The 20,358-nt window shown below is 28.2% G+C and overlaps 2 protein-coding genes across 2 annotated transcripts; both read right to left on the reverse strand.

Annotated features, from left to right (window-relative positions):
* Nucleotides 1-9,807: 9,807 nt before the first annotated feature.
* On the reverse strand, nucleotides 9,808-11,808 carry LOC113383521 (arginase-1-like). The gene is made up of 5 exons (XM_026621781.1): nucleotides 11,543-11,808; nucleotides 10,886-11,068; nucleotides 10,533-10,737; nucleotides 10,125-10,363; nucleotides 9,808-10,022 (listed from the first exon to the last, which is right to left on the reverse strand). Exons 1-5 carry the CDS (start codon nucleotides 11,772-11,774, stop codon nucleotides 9,808-9,810), a joined length of 1,074 nt encoding a protein of 357 aa, XP_026477566.1. The 5' UTR covers nucleotides 11,775-11,808.
* Nucleotides 11,809-15,801: 3,993 nt separating this feature from the next.
* On the reverse strand, nucleotides 15,802-20,099 carry LOC113382737 (fumarate hydratase, mitochondrial-like). The gene is made up of 8 exons (XM_026620966.1): nucleotides 19,859-20,099; nucleotides 18,751-18,873; nucleotides 18,074-18,274; nucleotides 17,724-18,006; nucleotides 17,337-17,492; nucleotides 16,825-17,028; nucleotides 16,509-16,670; nucleotides 15,802-16,067 (listed from the first exon to the last, which is right to left on the reverse strand). The coding sequence occupies exons 1-8, from the start codon at nucleotides 19,970-19,972 to the stop codon at nucleotides 15,805-15,807; spliced, it is 1,506 nt and encodes a 501-aa protein (XP_026476751.1). The 5' UTR covers nucleotides 19,973-20,099; the 3' UTR covers nucleotides 15,802-15,804.
* Nucleotides 20,100-20,358: the final 259 nt, after the last annotated feature.

A 20,358-nucleotide genomic window follows, 5' to 3' on the forward strand; every position in this document is an offset into this window, starting at 1 on the left:
AACTAAAACTTATATGATGAGATCTATTTCAAATAATTAGTTATAAATTCATTATTTCAAATCTGATTTTTAAAAAATTTAATAATTACCGTCATCATATAATTTCTGTCAGAATACAAATAAATTCTTTCATATAATTATTTAAATTTAAATATAACTACAAATCATAAATTAATAGAATAGATAGCATTTAAAATGAATGATTATATTTAGTTTTTATTAACTTCCCGTGGGGTAAGTTATAGTAATCGCAAAAAAAAATCGAAAATGAAAATTTCTATATATCTTTACGTTTCACAGGTTTCTGAACATTTTAGTATACCTTAAAAAAATGGTTGTAAGTGTTTGTGTATGTGTATGTGTGTGTGTGCGGATATAAATTTTCGTCGACAATTTCGGGAACACGATTCAACCGATTTGAATAATTCAAAAAGCATTCGATTCGAATTGATAAGGAGACACGCTGATTAGTTTTTGTCGAAGACAGGTTTAGCCGTTCCGAAGATACGAGGCAAAAAGTGCCAAAAATGGTAACTCAGTTTTGTAAAGAACGAAGCGTCCGATTTTAATAATTTAAAAAACATTTTACTGGTATTGACAAGATAGGACTGATTAAGTTTTTGGGAAGGCAGATCCAGCGGTTATGGAGTCTCAATAAAAATAAGTTGAAAAAATATTATTTGGCGGTAAAAAATGTTTATTGGACATATGTACATCAAATTATCAGATATTTTATAGAGATTTTAATATTGTGTACACATTTTGTGTCAATTTTTTTGGGTTTCGTTCCAAGATTTTTAACTACGGTACGGGAAGTTCCAGCAATTTGATTTAAGGCACGATGCCATGCACCCCAGTAGTTACAGTACTAGTTCTAATGTAGAGCAATACTAATTTAGGTTTACAATGAATTTTAAAGTAAAATAAAATGTATGAAATTGTATTCAGATTAATTAACTATGTTCAAATTAAATACACATATTAATATCTAAAATACAAATGATTTTTTTTAAGTTCTCTAGCAATAACTTTAGTTCAACAGGATTCATAATTTTTACAAGACTTACCAAAAATAAAATAAGTGCTTTATTTCATAATAAATACTTTCCACTTTTTACACGTTCAAACCAATTATTTTTATTTCAACCCTGTGAAAATCACCATAATTATTTTTATTTTTTTCAAAGTGTTAAATTTTCTACTACTTTCGCAAAGAAGCTTTGGTTTTTTGGAACCAATAATAGGCTGATCCAAAAAATTTTTTTTCTGTTTACACAATTATCTATTGATAGTGATTATTTATTGGTATGAATCAATTTTTAGAATTACAGTATTTTTTTATTATATATGTAGTAATTTTAACACCTCTTCTAAAATGGACAAGAAAAAATAAAGTAGTAAGATAAAAATGGCTATAAATACAAAATCTTCTGAGCATTGTCATAGGTTTGGAAAATTGACTGGTAATTTTGAATTAGTAATTTAATGTAACATGAATTTTATTTTCGTTTTTATTTAGTTTAGAAGAAATAATAACTTACATAATTTTAATCAGCAGTTAATCAATTAGCTATTTTGTTATTTCAATACAATTAACTAGCGATTATTTTAAACTATTACCCATATCACACAACGTGAATTAATAATTTTTAATTAATTAATAATTATGCAAATTTTGTTTATTAAAGATTATTAAGCGATTGCGACTTTAACACTTTGATTTCAATATCATTTTATATAATTTGAAAATAATTATTATTTTTAAATTAAATTAAAATTTTTTTGGTATGTTTATTCTTTACAATTTTTGCACACACTAGATTTTTTCAATCGCACATCTATACATTATACATATATATATACATATATATATATATTTATGTAATTATAATTAATATATGTAATATTAATTACTAATTAATAAATTTTACAATTAAATTACACACATTTTCAAAGTACGATCTGGCACAGTTTATGTCGAATTTATGACTGAGTGGATAATGAGCGATTTGTGAGGAGAACACTTTCTGCGACAATACAAATGCACTAACATTACATGTGTACAAAAATCTCTATGTATTGGCGGCACAGTGAAGACCAAATGCCCACAGGTGAAGGGTCACATTTCTACTTTGATAGAAAATAATATAATTGACAGAATAACAAAGGAACCTCAAGAAAGAAATTGATTGACAAAACAAATGCATTATCAATACATATGTACAAAACTCTCTATGTATATGTGGCACAGTGAAGATCAAATGTCCACTGGTAAAGGGCCACATTTCTACTTTGATAGAAAATAATATAATTGACAGTATAACAAAGGTGGAACCTCAGGAAGAAAATTGATTGACAATACAAATGCATCATCATTACATATGTACAAAACTTTCTATGTATTTGTGGCACAGTGAAGATCAAATATCCACAGGTGAAGAGCCACATTGCTACTTCGATAGGAAATAAAATAAGTGACAGTATAACAAAGGTGAAATCTCAGAAAGGAAATAGATTGACAATACAGATGCGGCATCATTACATATGTACGAAACTGTATATGTATTGGCGGCACAGTGAAGACCAAATGTTCACAGATAAAGGGCCACATTTCTACTTCGTTTGGAAATGATATAATTGACAGTATAACAAAGGTGAAACCTCGAAGGAAATTTATTCTTATTTTGTTTCATTGATTTTCAAGGAATCAATTTGTCTCCAATAAAGCAAACTAGTGGTGCATGGCATCGTGCCTTAACACAAATTTGCTGGGACTTTGAGCGTTTTCATTTTTTAACTACACACTCACACATACATTTTTCCTAAGGTAAATTATTAATAATTCTTCAAGCAGTATTTTAATAAGTATTTATACAATCTTTTATGATGTATTTATACATTTTTCAGATTATTCCAAAATGATTGTTCCATGTTATTCCAAATTCCACTTTCAACTTGCAACAAAATGATTGTATTTCTTAATCTTGCAATTGTTTGGTCATAATATGATAAATCCAAAAATAATACACATTTTAATCAATGTCTTTCTTATTCCATTATCTTAAATCAATAAACTCGCCTGCAATTATTATTTAGTTGAAGATTTGGATAAGAATGTTGAAAACAGCTCTGAAAATGTTTAGGAAAATAAATTTAATCGTGAATATGGTAGTTATTTTACAAACAAAAGTTATGGCTGAATTTGATTAGTCAAAACTTGGGACTCATAGGTTAAAACTGTGGTATACACCCAACTTAAAATACATTGATTATATTGTATACGTTTTTAAAAATTCAGTATTTAAAAACGAAGAATATTATATTGAACAAATACTTAAAACTCCTATTTTTTAACAAAATAATTAGAATTACTAAGGGATTTGTCCTCTTTTAAAGGGTGGAGCGACTAGGGCGGATGCTAAGCACGCCATTATGGAGTACAAAAAATGGGAAAAGAGCAGACAAGAACTATGGAGGAAGATAGTAAGGAAGGATAGTAAAAAAAAATCTCTCTCCCAACCAATTTTATAACTATGTTGATAAAGAAAAGCATATATGGTGCACTGTATAATTATATTTAATCAAATAAAATGAAAGTGTAAAAATAACTTATAAAATGTATATGTCTAATGTACGTGTATACAGGGTCAACAAATAAACAATAAAAAAATAATCCCTGAATTTTAATTTTTTATGCAAGGCCTCAAACGCCTGCATTCCTCTTGGCCTTCATACGTTCTGTCCTCATATTTTTGGTTTGAGGATGTCGAATAAAATTTGGTTTGTTTTTTTCAATAAGATTTTAATCCACCTTTATTTTTTTTTACTATCACCAAGTAGAGTTGATTTCTGCCTCACTCTTTTTGGTAAATACTTCTTAGTTTTTACCTCATCTGACCATTTTATCTTTACCATTTTTCTCCTGCATCACTACTCCAAAATTTTTTAGATAGTAGTCCCTAAAGTCCTTAGTGCACAAAATATGCTCATATAATATTTTCACTTATACTACTCTCATTTCTCATATGCAGACTACTTGTGCTTTCACTTAGTTAAAATGTAAAATATTGTTAAAACAGTCGTTGTTAATTATTTCTGGTTAATTAAATATAAGATTTAATTATGGTCTGGGAAGTTGGCAAAGGTTATTTCTTATTGTTAGAATAAATTCAGAGAAATAATTTGATATATGGAATTAGCAAGAGAGTATAGATATAAAGATTATAGAAATTAAATTCAAAAATGCATTTCAAATAAAACTAAAAAAATATTTTGGCATACTGGCGAAACGTATGGACAATGCCATCTAATATGAAGGTGGTCTTGAAGTCTCAAAATTATAGTTTTTACTGAGGCAATTATAGTTAAAGTTGTACATATTATAAGTAAAGCGTATGAAATAAGATGATACCATATACTATTAGTTTTTAATTCATCTTATGACATATATGACAGGTTCATTATTTCTCTGGTACCCTTGAAAAGTGTGCGCGATTCGCGGCAAGGACAGCTTTCGAATGATTTCGAAATAACAGTTCAATGAAGCGTATGAGATGCATCTGAATATTTGTCAAATATACGCATTTATTTGTTTATTTGTTTGACCTTAACATAAATTCATACCAAATAATTAAATTCGGAAAAATAAATTGATTAGAAAAAGGTATAACTATATTTGTCAGTAATACGAGTCAGTAATCGGTAGAGCGGAACTCAAGGGACTACTACAGTTTTTACTGGTGAAATAAATTAGATTTATTATTAAAATGTTGTGAAATATACTATATATAAATACATCAAACAAATGTATTAAATTACATTGCGTGAATGGTATGGTGTTTAATAAATAATTGTAAATTTTTAATTGTATACAAGGTAGGGCGGGGCACAAAGGTCCAAATTGACTTTAAGTATAAATATACTGTCTAAACATCATAGTACATTGCACATGTAAATTAAACAACTATTGAATTATGTTCAGCAAATTTTCCAGTTAATTCCTAATTATATAATAAACTTATATAAAATATATAATAATATAAAATTTTTGGGTTTATTTTTTACAGAAATCACACTGTATATAACCCTGATCTGGTATTTCGTTAGAAATATTCATCAACAGACTTGGAATAACTATTTATTTAATTAATCTGTTGTAAAATTGCTTTTAAAATAACCAGGGTGAAGGTTCAGTTGGTCCTTTTACCCCGCCCACGTGTAAGCGTTTATAGAGGTTATATAAAAAAACCGTTTAAATATCATTTAAAATTAACAATATATCTTATACCACAATTAAATAACGTATATTTAAAAATTATATTAAGGTCTCGTAAACTAAACAACAGTACTCACAATAAAAAAACCATCAACGAAATAAAATACTTTTGTTATGGATTTTCAAACATTGACGTTTGTCTCTCAATAGCAACATCGCAAAAATCAAGGTGATGATTGGTTATACATCTTTTCCCTCTACTTTCAAATATTGTTGTTAACAAATTCTTAACTTTACTCGTTTTTAAGATATCGGTGGTGGATCTTTTTACCCCCTTTAAGCACCGCTCTACCTTAATATATTAATTTAACATCAAACTGATAAAATTCATCGAACTGATAAAATTCCTAGGTTCTGCAATATTTAACTAACTAATATTACTATTCAAGCATTAAACATTGTTATTTGTTTAAAATTTTTGACATTTTTCTGTTGTTTTGCAAAATATAACATGTAGTGCTAGAATACTAAAGCAAAGTTATGAAAAACATTTGCTTGAATATTTAAATAAATATAAGAATTTGTTTATATTTTAATAATATTTAAAATGTCTACTGGAATGTTTATATTATGGAATGTTATGCCAATGTTATAGTGATATATAAACTAATCTTTAAAGCTATGGTAACACTGTTCAGTCACATCTAATTTAATTTAAAAAAAAAAAACAACTATTATAAAACATTTTTAAACAAATTAAAATAAAAAAAAACTAGGTGTAAGTGGCACTTTGCCTCAAGGTAAGTTAATCAATAAGAAATCAATATATTAATTTATGAGTGATATTTAAGTACATCGAGTTGCTGTAAGGCACGAGAAAATATTATTTAATTTTCTGCAAACTGTTCAAACATGTTGGTTATTTTCGAAAAATGGTTTAAATATTACACTTTCTGGAAAAACAAATATGCGTTTAATACATACAATGAGTTTTTTTTAATCTTTTAAATGAACCCTTTGTCGTACCTCTAATATTTTAGTGTGTTCTTTAAGACCAAAAACTTTATCGTCATGCAGGGTTTCACTAAAATCGCAAAAAAAATCATTTATATTATAAAGAAACTACTCGACCGACTTTTACAAGAAAAATAATAAGCACGATTTGCAAAGAATTGTTTTTGATTTTGAATCCTTGGTTGAAATTTTTTTACGAAAGCTGGGACAAATATTTTAGCACTTTTCTGCTAATTCTGAAGAAACGGCTTAACCGATCATCTCGAAAAACTAACCAACTAAGGTGGTAATCGAGTTTCATCGAATGGATTTGATTGTTTTTTTTTAATCTATTCAGCCGTTTTTTCGACAAGACGTTTAAAATTAGCACACACTCATACTTTTTCTAATTCTTGTCCCAAACGATTCAGAATGACTAAGCGCTGAGAAAACTTAAAATTAGAAATTCGGATTTTCGGGATGAAACTTAAACTTCTTGTTTGGGAAGGTCAAAAATAGTGTTACTTATTTTAATTTTTATGACATATACTTTGGGACACATGATATATTATACCCAAATTTAAAATTTTTGCATTTCATTGTTCAAAGAACAGTTCAACCTTCTTTACTCAGAAGTTAAACAATTCCGTGGACAGTAAAATGCTGTAATTTTTAAAATTTATGCTTATATAAGTGACACAAAAACTAAAATTTGCAACACTATTTATAATAATTTCAAAATAATGTCTTTTAAAAATGAATATCTAAAAAAATTTCATTAAAATTATGTTATACTGTAAGTGATAAAACAAAGAGTTGCTCATTAGACATAGACCATACATGTAACAATTTTTTTGTCTATTCTTGTTCCATAAAATTTAATTTAATTTATTTAAATCTATATGATGAAATGCTTGTATTGTATTGTTATTATATGTTTGTCTATTTAAAAATTATTTTGCAAATTTTTTGTAAATGTAGCAGAAAAATGTTGATACGAACAGGTAGATTATCAGACTTCATACAAATTAAGAAATATATAAAATTTCATTATTATTCTATTATATTATTTTATTTAAAAAAGTTAAAAATATTTTTGTCAAAAAATAATTTTTATTTTGGAATAATGAAGGTCAAGCATGTTTCTTTTACGTTTGTTTATCAAGTTTACGCATGTTATGTCTTCTTCTACTTGAACACAAGTTTAATTGTTATAACAAGTGTTTATAAATATATAAATATAAATAAACTAAAAATAAAAAATATTACTTTCAATACTCACATTTACATAGAGCAGCCGGCCTCGAGTAAGAACGTACATTGGAAACCACTTTCGGATTCGATACCAACTGAAAATCAGCTTGATATCAAGCAGTAGTGATATCAAATTTTCTCTTGAGACTTTTAAGACATTTCTGCAAAAAATAATTTGAATCAAAAATATAAATAAAGTTAGTTAAAATGGCTTCCAGGGCTTCTTCAACTTTTGTCATTTGCGACTCCATTTATGATTGCGAGTTTTTTGATGACCCCATTTATAATTGCAAGTTTCTTGATGACACAAATATACAACAAAAAAAAATTAATATTTCTAGATGATTTTGGTAACAATATACATATAGATATGAAAATATATATGTTTTATAATTTGTTGTAAAACGTACAAAAATCTAGACGTGATGTTATTAAATGATATATAAATATATATTTGACATTAAAACTTCCCGCGACCCTATACTTTTCATCCCCAAATGGGGTCGCAACCCATAGTTTAAGTAGCCTTAAATAGCCTTATGACATAAATTAAAATAACAAATAACAAATCAATTACTGTGAGTGATATACATGTATATCACTCATATAATAATAGGCAAATAGGCAAATTATATATCAAATAAAAATAAGAAACATAATTTTCAACTTTCTAAATGATATGTTTAGTTTATGTCTTTGTCAGAAAATCCAATTTGCCTCCATAAATACTCGTGTTAATTAGTTTTGCGCGACTATCGGTCGAGCCGTTTCTTTATAATACAAAATGCGAAATCTAAACTCCAAATGGCGCAAATAAAAAAAAATATTTCAGGCAAACTTTAGTTATTACTTGATACTCACGTATTTACTGATTCAAATGTGTGCAAATGTGCAACCATGAAATTGGAATTTTTCGAAAAATATTTTTTATAAAAACTCGACGGATTTTGTTAGCTATACAACTTATTGCTAAATAACACTAATTACTTATTTTAATTTAAATCGACTCGCAAATGGGTACTCGGATCGAATCCCGGTCGGTTGCGCGATTTATATGTGATCATGAAAAATTTGAATAACTTGAACAATTTTCAATAAGTTTTGATAAACCTTTTTTTTATTATCAAATTGTTACAAAGAAAGTGAAAGGATTTACATTTGATAATGAAAAAAAAGTTCATCAAAATTATTTTACAACTGTTCAAGTTATTCAACATTTCCATTGACCACATATAATGCATCCTGTATAAACGGGATATAAAGTTAAATTAAAGGTCTTATATAAATCGATACAAGACTTCAAAAATTGGACAGAATAATAAAAAAATGTACTATAGTTCATATTAGTTTAGAAAGCCAATAATAAAAAACTTACCAATGAAGTATCACAGGGACAAGTATCACAAGGAACTAGAATTACCACCATGTCATCTACAGCTGGTCAACAATAAGACCAGAATGACTACAATGGCCCATACTGACTGACTTTATTTGGACTGATGTCTGAACTGGTCAAAGGCTATAAAAATTATTATTCAAATTCGAAATTCGTGCTAATTCGTTTCTATTCAAACCATAGTTGATGTGTTATTGTATAAATGGTGATTTACTGACATCTGTTCGAAAAACACACTATTACCAGAAAATTTAATTTTTTAAATCACCAGTTAACTGAGGCGCCGCCATTGAACAATGCGCATAGTTTAGTGTCATCCAAATTAAGCTCATGATTGACGACTATATACGTCAATTACAAAGTGAGTTGCACTGGGGTAAGATATCGCATAAGAAATAAGGGTTTAAATAAATCTGATTAAATTCGATATTCAAATATGTAGGATAGTTTTTGATGAAAAGCAAAAACTATGTCTGAAAGATACAGTAGTAAATCTACTGTATTCTTTATTCTAATTGTATAATAATTATATTATATATTATATTATATTATATATTATATATTATATATTATATATTATATATTATATTTCCTCATTACGAAAGGTTCGTGCAACTTGCCTGAAGATGATGCTACTTACAACTGCTTATTTCATACAGTGGTTGCCTCAAAATATTGTGAACAACTTCAGAATATATTTTGCTCTTTAAAAATTTCAATTCAAATAGCACATGGTCACATTTTAAACGCACGACGAATATGCTCGTCAAAACAAAATCCTGCCACTTCTCCATGACTATTATATACGTCAATTGTCAATCGAATTTGTTAATCAATTTTGTTGGGCTTTCTTGACAAATGAAATTAACTAACCGTAAGATTAGAATATCAATGAAATAAATACATCTAATTATTAAAATATTTCTTTATTTATTTATATTTTCATTTCTTAATCTTTTTCCTTCTCTACAGGATATGTGCCTCTCCTGTTTGCTCCACAAGCTGTCTCTATAATTTGTCTGGCTGCCATACTTGTAATTTGGGCCTCCTTCTCGTTGCCCAGAGCAGGATTAACTTCTACTAAATCAATAACATCTACTCGACCAGTTTTGTACAATTCTTCCATCACCACTACAGCTTCCCGAATAGTCATCCCTCCTCTCACTAAAATTAGAAAAAATCCATAAAACGCTCTTTATTGAACCCGTACGACTGAGGAATCTAAATATTATATCTACATCAGTGTTATGTTAAGTGTTTTTTTACCAGGTGTGCCGGTGGTTGGAGCTTCCAGAGGATCCAATGCATCAATATCAAAACTGATATGGATACTGTTTTTGTTTCCAGGATCGATTTGGTAGAGCAACTCATGGACGGCTGTCAGGGCACCCACACGGTCCAGTCTGTACATATCATAGTGAGGTATGTGGAACTTATCAATAAATAACCTCTCGTAATGATCTACACTTCGGAGACCCATATAGCCCAAACGTTTACTTGAAATGCTAAAAGACACAAAATTACTTCTCCAAATCTGGTATCAAACGAGTCAAAATGACTTGAAACGCCGAGAAAACAAGGCAAACACGATTTTTTGGCGAGAACAAACTTCAGGAAGTTGAAAATAACAATAAGAAGTTATTGGTCAAAACTTAATTAGATGATTTTATATACCATGGTTTACACCACTCCATTCCTGGTAAAACTCCAGGCCACAATTCTTTATCGTTCCTAAGTTCCTTTAACAGATGGCTCATGGGCATTCCATGCATGTTGCCCGAATCTGATGATTTGTGGGTGTTGATATCAGCATGGGCATCTATCCACACCACGGCTACATCTTGGTCTTCTTTTGCCAGGTGGTGCCCATATATAGAACCTGCAAGGAAACAAATTGGTTTATGAATAGATGGATTATAGAAGCTGTTGACGCCAATTTTAGTTTTTAGAACATGTGCCAATGTTACTTGCTATTTATTTTGCAAAAAAATTTTGGCTTACATTCTATATCTTCAAGAAAATCTTACCAGTAGCTATAGAGTGATCACCACCTAAATTGACAACGATCCTGCCATCACTAATAACTTCGCAAACTTTTTCTGATAACAATTTATTGCAGTCAATAACATGTTTTCGTCTTTCTTCCAAAGATAGATCTTTTTGGGGAATTTTTTCACACATGTTACCATAGTCTTTGACGTCCTTCACACCTTAAAGAAAACAAATGCAAGAAAATTAAGAGATGCTAAATGGCAGTATGTTATAATTACCAGATGATTGATTTATTATTTTATTCTTATTATTATTATTTATTCAAGTATTACTACTCATCATCAATTCTTTATATATTTCATATTTTAAATAATTTCATTGGGATAAATGATCATAATACGGATTTAGACCATAAAATAGTATAAATAATAATAATAATAATTTAAATTAGAATGCACAGTTTTGCAGTTAAGAAAACTATGTCTATTAGCGCGTTATGATTTTACTTAAAATAATATGTATTACCAATTGTACTTAGGTAAATTTAAAAAATGATGAAGCACATTACCTAATGTATTTTTTGCAAAAAAAATACAACTCATAAATGAGGAAAATAATAGAGTTATGAAGAAACAAAATATGTCTAAGCATATGCTAAATGCTTAATTTAATATTATTATTTTACCACCTACCTGGTATTTCCTTTAAAGCTTCGATAAGTCCTGTTTTCCTGATGTGGTCTGGTCCGTTCTGGACGCCATCCTTAGGCTGTCCATGTCTAAAAGGTATCCCAATGATACCAATTTTGACCTCCTTACTTTTAGCTTTGCAGGTTGAATAACACTTCACCAGGAGCGACTTAACTTTCTGCTTAGTACCTGTTGTTGGCTTAGGAACTTGTTGAGGACGTCTTATCATAAACATTTTGAAAAAATTCTAATAAATTGATTTATAAACACGTGATTACTCACAAGTCACAATTTTTCTTTAAAAAAATAATTTATCAAAAATATTTTATAATTTAATATTAAAAGTTATAAAAAATAAGATAAAATCCTAATTCCTGTATCCACTCAGGATTTTTGTCCAAGATCCATTCCTAGTTCTTCACATCCATTTCTAAATGTTTTAACAAATATACTTCAATTAATTAAAAGCACAATTATAAATCACTATTAGTGTACTCACAATTAAATAAAATAATTTTTGTCACAGTTTTTTCAATGACAATTTCAACTCTAATCATTTTTCCGATAACCCCGCGTATAAAAGGTTAACAAATTAAATAAAAATAATTTTATTTAATCATAACATCGAAAAATAAATAATTTAAACCATAATCGTCAAGAATGACTTTAAAATCATTTGAATCTAAAATTTCAGATATGTTTTGTTTATTCACATACCCAGGCTGTATTTATGACGCATAGTTTATCATCTAGAGCCCGTACAGAGCCGAATTAGAAATTTACTTAACTTGGAAATAATACCACGGTATAAAATGTACAAATTTTATTTTACTCATACTAAATAAAGAGCTTTACTAATAAAGAGCTCTCAAGAGCTTTACTAGGCGGAAATCTTGCAAGAAGGGTTGAAGAAAACTCCAGATTATATTAGGAATTGAAATGTTTTCAAGGCAAATCTGCGAAAAGTTAGATCACCATTTAAGTAAAGACATAAAGATCTCTTCGGAGCAAATCGGATTTTTAGCAAAATTTCTCCTTAGGGTAGTTAAAAAAAAATTCTAAAAATATATACTATAGAAAAATGAAAATGAATAGATATTGCGCTGATGATTTGCGGTAGTGAATTCAAAAACATTTCCAAGAATCAAAGTTAATCACTATATAGGTTTTGCACAAATATCTTTATAAATTTATATTATAAAATTTTGTTTTGTTGAATATTTATATATAGACCAGCGAACGGGAAACTTTTTTAATCATCACCCCAAAATATTTTTGTCTAAGTTGTTATTACCCCCATACAGACAACTGCGTTGTAAATACTGTAAAAATCAATTAAAAATTGATATTTATGCTTGTTACCCACAAAAATTTCATTTTTACCCCAATTAGGGTAATTTACCCCGGTTTCTCGAGCACTGCTATAGACTTTCATGTATTAAAATAGAGCATTTGCTATTTTTCTATAAGATTTATATGAAAGCCGTTATAGAATCACCAAAACTGTTAGAAAAGTTTAAAATTGTCACTCTAAAGGACTTCGACCAAATCCCGAATAATCAACACTTCTATATCTTAAAAATAATATCTTAAAAAATATATTTAAAGTCATAAAAATTAATTAAAGTAGTCAACGTTCGAAGCAGGTGGATTTCTTTAATCGTTAAAAACGGGTTTGAAGCAATTGTAAAAAAAAATATTAATAATATTTCAACAAAACACAACTTCAGCACTGCTAAATATGTAAATCCAGCTTAAAAAAAATTGAGAAAAAAAAGTCTCCAAATAAAATTGTACCAAAATAGTAAACTGATCATTGATACTCTCTTGAATATTTATAGAATACATCTATAAAGTATAGAAAATATTGATATATATTTACAAATATGTAATAGACAATAAAAAAAGACACAAAAGCTTATTAACGACTATATAAATAAATAAATGAATAAATAAAACTTACAATCTTTAAATCAAATTACTTTTAAAAAGTCTCCTCCTCCTCAAACAACTTCATGCATGTTCATCATTCTTCCTATTTCGTAAAACTTAAAAGGTTACTTTCACCTTGATAAAAAATGGTAAAATCCACGTAAGAAATATTATTATTAGTACAAATATTTGGAAATATATACATAATAGATTAATGAATAATTATGAATTATTTTTGCACTTACCAAAATCAGAATTCGGTCCTTTTGCGTGCGATATCTCTGATAGACGCTGTTGACCTCAAGACTTTAATCTTTTGCTATTAGTTTACTATGACTTTGTTTGTATGCAAACATATTTACACAAGTTTGATATATGCAAATAAATTTATCAAAATTATTTCTCATTGGTCACTTCATATTATATGAATAAGATCGGAAAGAAAAAATTATATCTCTGGTATTGGAAGGTATCTAACTTTTAGATTGCAATTTTTTTCTAATTTCATCATAAATTACATGTTGTAATTTGTAATAATGTAAGAAAAAAAAATCTATAACATACTGTAACTATAAATTTTAGCGCATATTCAATTATTTCAATTTACTTCAGAGATAAGAGATTCACTTATTATAGTCTTTCTAAGGAAGCACCCTTGTAAAAAAAAAAGAATGGTGCTTTCTATTCGGGGATCAGAAACTTTTCAGAAAAAATGAAAATTGAAAAATTAAAGAACAAATTATCACATATTTTATAGATATTTTAATAATAAGTAACACTTTGTTTACGTTTCTATATAGGTTCTGTGAAATAATAGAAACAAAAAAGTTTCTTAAAAAATTAAAAAAGAAAATTAAGTGTTAACAACCCAATTATCCCTTAGGTGTATGAAAAATAGATAGTAGCCGATTTCCAAACCGACTGAATACGCATATAAAATTTGGTGAAAATCGGTCAAGCCGTTTCAGAGAAGTACGGGCGCTAACAAATCCAAATCAGTATGAGAATGTATTCTGAACATGTCATTAGTTTAAACTTTAATGTATACTTTCAATACCAAAAATTCTATTATAATACATAAGGAAAAGAATGGTGATCTCAGAAAATTTGCTGAATCTGTATTTATGGGATTGTTCAAGTATTACGTAAGCAGATTTATTACAATTATTTACCCCACTCCCCTTTGTCAGCAAAAGTAAGCAAATTTCTTACCGAAAATAAGCAAAATAAGCAAATCAATAAAGCCCCCCCCCCCCCCGCCCCCTATAGTGCTGACGTAATACTTGAACGACCTCTATCATTTTAAACCTCCTTTGCGGAATTCTACTCTTTCAGTACATGACTTATAATATTATCAATATTTTTAAAAATCATTCTTCCAATCCTAGACTCTTGTTGTTTTTCAATTTATCTATTGTTAATAAATTTTTAAATTATAGGTGTGTATTGTTGAGAATGTTGGAAAACTGAATACACACAACCATACACCTGTAACCTGTAACATCTTGTATTATCATTTATAATTTTTAATGTATATATTAGTTCGCAGTGAAATAACATTATTTTATTTCTTTTAACATTCAATATGTTTAAGTTCCTGAAGAAGGCAGAATCCTATGTCCCGAAATGTCATGTTAATTATATGCATATAAAAAAATAAATACAAAAAATGAAAAAACTGAGGGTTCTTAAGTTCAGAAAATTGGAATCAAATAGTATTAGCTGATCAGAAAACACAGCGTACAATAAAAATATAGCTGAATTGCAACAACAGAAATTAAATTAAATTTAAGAAATCAAGTGATAAACAAAATAATAAAGAAAGAACAATAAATAAAATTCACATTACTTTGAATGAGATTCACAAATCTTAAGTAAAAGCCAGTTTCTTGTAATCACATCTTTTAGTCCAATCATTATAGAAAGTTCTCCTTAGAATTCGAGATACCCAGCTGTAAGTCTGTAAATACTTGTATATTGACACCCTAAAGTTGTCTCAAAACCTACATATAGTATTGACACCCTACCATAGGTTTTAAGACAACTTTAGAGTGTCAATATGCAAGTATTTACAGACTTACAGCTGGGTATCTCAAATTCCGAGATTCTTACCTATTTTAAGCTTAAATGACTGGACTACTTAGAAATAAAGAAGTAAAGATTTTGTGTAACTATGTAAGTTTAAAGTTTGACAAAAAGTAATGACAGAAATTACAGGAACATAGAATATAAAGATGGATATGTTGAAATTTTTGTATATAAAGATATAGCATAGTAAAATAATCAAAGATTTATTCAATAACCATTCATTTATACACAGATTTTCTCACACTTTACTTGGGTCCCAACATTTCTTCTGGCTTGACCCATTCATCAAATTGTTGTTCAGTCAGGTATTTTAGTTTCAAGGCAGCTTCTTTCAAAGTAGATTTGTCGGCATGTGCAGTTTTGGCTATTTTAGCTGCCTTGTCGTAACCGATATGTGGGTTCAATGCTGTTACTAACATCAAGGATTCGCGCATTATCTTAGCGATATTTTCTTTATTGGCCTGGGTTCCGTCTACACAATTTGTTGCAAAGCATTTACAACTGTCACCTGTGAGGAAAACAAAATTTTGATCATACCACTGGATTATCAACGACAATTATTGTATCATGGCAAATAAAAAAGAGAAAAACATCAAACGCCGTATATTAACTTGTTTTGCAAACAAGGTGCTGCCTATAAACTGTAACCATTTCCAAATAATGTTTGATATGCTATGGCTTTTGTAAGAACCAATTTTTTTATTATTATTTCAAAAACACTATATTAAAATTGTAGCAGACTAATGGAAATGATAGTAAAAGTATTTATTTTCTCTATTAGAATCTATTAATAAAATTAGGCAGTCAGGTAAAACCATCAACCTATTCATATTCACACATTTTAAAAGTCAGTTGTTTGTCAGTTGTATCAGTTTTATAGAATTTTCATTCATGAGACTCTCCTTGTCTAATCCATATCTATGTATTTAAATATATGTATTCAACTTACCAATTAGCCTGATAGATCGCAGTACATTAGCAACCATCATTGGTTTGAATACATTCAATTCAAAATGACCATTAGATCCACCAACAGTACAAGCTACGTGATTTCCCATTACTTGAGCAGCTACCATAGTTATGGCCTCACATTGTGTTGGATTAACCTTGCCTTGAAAATAAAATGAAAAAATGATAAAAATTTATCACAATTACATTGAAATTTCATAGTAAATTGAAGATAATATTAAAATAAAGTTATTGCTTTGAATAATTGAACAAGTATAAAATTGTAGATTTTGTTTGTTTGATTAATTGTAGATTACCAGGCATAATAGAGCTTCCAGGTTCGTTTTCAGGTAGAGACAATTCACCAAGTCCACATCTTGGTCCAGAAGCCAAGAATCTCATGTCATTAGCAATTTTCATCAAAGAACATGCGATTACATTAAGAGCACCAGAAACTTCAACCAAGGCATCATGAGCTGCTAGAGCTTCAAATTTATTTGGGGCTGATGTGAATGGAATTCCTACAAAAAGAAAAGTAAACTTATAATATTCTTATCATCAATTTAATAAATCATGAAGAAGTCACAAATATTGTCAAAAAATATGTATTTAATTATGTATAACTTTTTTTATATCATTCATTATTAAAAAATGTAACAAAGTTGAGGAAAGAGAAATAATAAGTCATTAACTAAAAAATATTTTACTTGTTAATTAAATTAAAACATTGAGAACTGCTAAAAATATTTGACCTTTTAAATTTCAAGGACTATATAAAAACAGGTTCTATAAACTACTATATTAAAATTCATATCTTCAAATAAATTACCTGTGAGTTCGCTAATGACTTTGCAGCACTTTTCAGCAAAACCTTTGCGAGTATTCAATCCTGTTCCAACAGCTGTTCCACCTATGGCGAGCTGGTATAACCGGGGGTAACAAGCTTCGACTCTTTCAATGCCATAAGCCATTTGGGCAACATAAGCTGGGGGAAAGAATAAAATTTATTTAATAAATGAATTTTGAACAATTTATCATACAAATTGCAATTAAATATGTTTAATACCATGGTAATACTTTCAAAAAAAATATTTTTTGTTACTATTATTGCAATATTATTGATATTTTATTTTAATTATTTTATCATAAAATATAAAGACCAAAAGATAATGTAAAGTGTATCCAATCTATACATAATTTGCAAAAAAAGTTAAACCTGAGAATTCTTGTCCCAATGTCAATGGTACAGCATCTTGTGTGTGTGTTCTACCAATTTTAATAATGTCTTTAAATTCTATGGCTTTCTTATTGAGAGAATCGTGCAATTGTTTCATTCCTGGAAGTAAAGTACATTGGATCTCCATTGCTACTGCAATATGCATGGCCGTTGGAAATGTATCATTTGAACTTTGGGATTTGTTTACATGATCATTTGGATGCACTGGTGTTTTTGATCCCAATTGACCACCTAAAAGTTGAATAGCTCTGTTGCTAATTACCTATGAATATAATTAATATTATAAGCTATAATTTTATAATTATAGTTATATTTAATATATTTATTACCTCATTTGTGTTCATGTTTGTTTGGGTTCCAGACCCAGTTTGCCAGATTACTAATGGAAAATGATCGTCATACAATTTTCCTGAAATAACATCATCAGCTGCTTTTGAAATTGCATCAGCAATTTTTGGATCTAAACCATAGTCCTTATTAACAATGGCAGCAGCTTTTTTCAGAACACCCATTCCTACAATAACTGGATACTGAAAATGAAAAAAGAATTAATACAATAATATTGCATTTTATGCATATAGATATGACTGGATTGAAAATAAGTGAATCAGGCACTGAAAGTTTCAGTAAATTCAATTTTGAAATAAATAAATTAAAAAATTACCACTGCAAGATTTTTCCAATTCTCTTATTTTATAAAGTAGTAAAATCAATATAACTATTTAATGATTTAAATGATTAGAATCCATAATGTATTTCTCTAGCTGTAACCATGTACAATAAGTGTTTTTCTTTTCGATATTAAAATTTGCAGTAGCTACACAGTGTGCCGCCTTGGAAAAATGACTGTGGTTTTTTCATTTTTAAATAATCTTCTATTTCGTTACAAAAATTCACATTAAATAATTTTATCTAATATCATTTTATTACTTATCCTTCCTCCCAAAATAACAAGAAACATGTTTTTTGGCTATTAAACCTGTGCTATCCCTTAATAATATCTTACAGGCATTCTCTCGAATTCTCCTCCAATGGGAAAGTTCATCACGGATCGTAAGGTTTGTGCCCCATATAGTTTGTCATCTGGAACTTCTAGTTCTCCAAAGGTGTCTGATTCCTTTCTCATCGCCTATAAAGAAGAAATATGATTTAGAAATAGAAATTATATTGATATTGTACAAGGAATAAATTATAATATTATTATATAAAACTTTGTATGTAAACCTAAGAATTTAAGAAGCTTAGAAAATAAATGAAATTACTGGAGAAAAAATAATACACAATACATAAAGTGAGTGTAAATCAATAACATTACAGGAATAAAAATTTGATAAACGAGGCATTCATTAGATTGATAGTTTTAGTGCAGAATTTCATCTAAATTCATAGTAAAGAGTTTGTATCAAAATTACAAAGTCAAATTATACATATATATATATATATATATATATATATATTTATATTAAATATGAACAATACAACACTCAGATTTTTAACACATACTTTATTTGGTATTACAGACGTTTCGAGACCATGGTATGCTTCATCTTCAGTGTAATTTCAAAAACAGTTTCTTATATACTACACATTCTTTAATATTTATTTATATATATTAATGTATGAAAATGTGCAAAAACACATTTTAATATCAGAAATCCATTTCTAAAATGCAATAACTCAAAATGACAATTCCAATGTAATTTAAATAAAATATTAAATAATGTGTTAGTACATAGTTAACTGTTTTGAAAGTACACTAAAGATGAGGCATACCATGATCTCGAAACGTCTGTAATTAATAAATAATGTGTGTGTTAAAAATCTGTGTGTGGTATTGTTCATATTTAACATTTAATATATATATATATATATATATATATATATATATTAAAATGTGCAAAAACACATTTTAATATCAGAAATCCAGTTCTAAAATGCAATAACTCAAAATGACAATTCCAAAACTTATATGTATATTATTAGTGACATTACATGCACAATTATCTTCACACCCTCCATTTTCACAATTTCACCACGTTGTTAAATCTGCATTCTAATCATCAAACAAATACCTAAAACAAATGAATAAATGTTCAAAATTCCATTATATTTACCATTTTCGTTGTGAAAATATTCCTGTGAACTTGAGTGCCCAAGCTGAGCGCTTCGATTCCTTTGAACTGCGATAACAGACGACATTGCGAAAGACGGAAGATGTGCATCGACATGATTACGTCAAAATTAATAAATTAAAACCAGTTTAAATAAATAACAACTTTATAATTGTTGCGCTTATCAACTGTTCGCAGCCGCGCAACACTAAATGACATAACAGGTCTGGCGGCTTACTGTGCGGTTGACATGACGTAACATCTACAAGAAATGGATTTATATATTTATATATTTATTTATTTCAATTCTATAAATAAATTATATTTAGGACTATTAGTTTTATTTCAGTCTTATTCTTTGTGGCTCGATATATTTAAAGATTGTTATGACCATAGATGAAAGACATATGTCAATAACACTGACAACATTTGAATAATTTATTAATTGAACCCATTAATTGATTTCATAATTTATTAGTTAGTTATGAGCAATTTCTCTTACT

Source organism: Ctenocephalides felis, unplaced genomic scaffold (assembly GCF_003426905.1).
Source record: "Ctenocephalides felis isolate EL2017-DRISC unplaced genomic scaffold, ASM342690v1 CF-g0.4_SCAFFOLD_03570, whole genome shotgun sequence".
NCBI classification, from domain to species: Eukaryota; Metazoa; Arthropoda; class Insecta; order Siphonaptera; family Pulicidae; genus Ctenocephalides; species Ctenocephalides felis.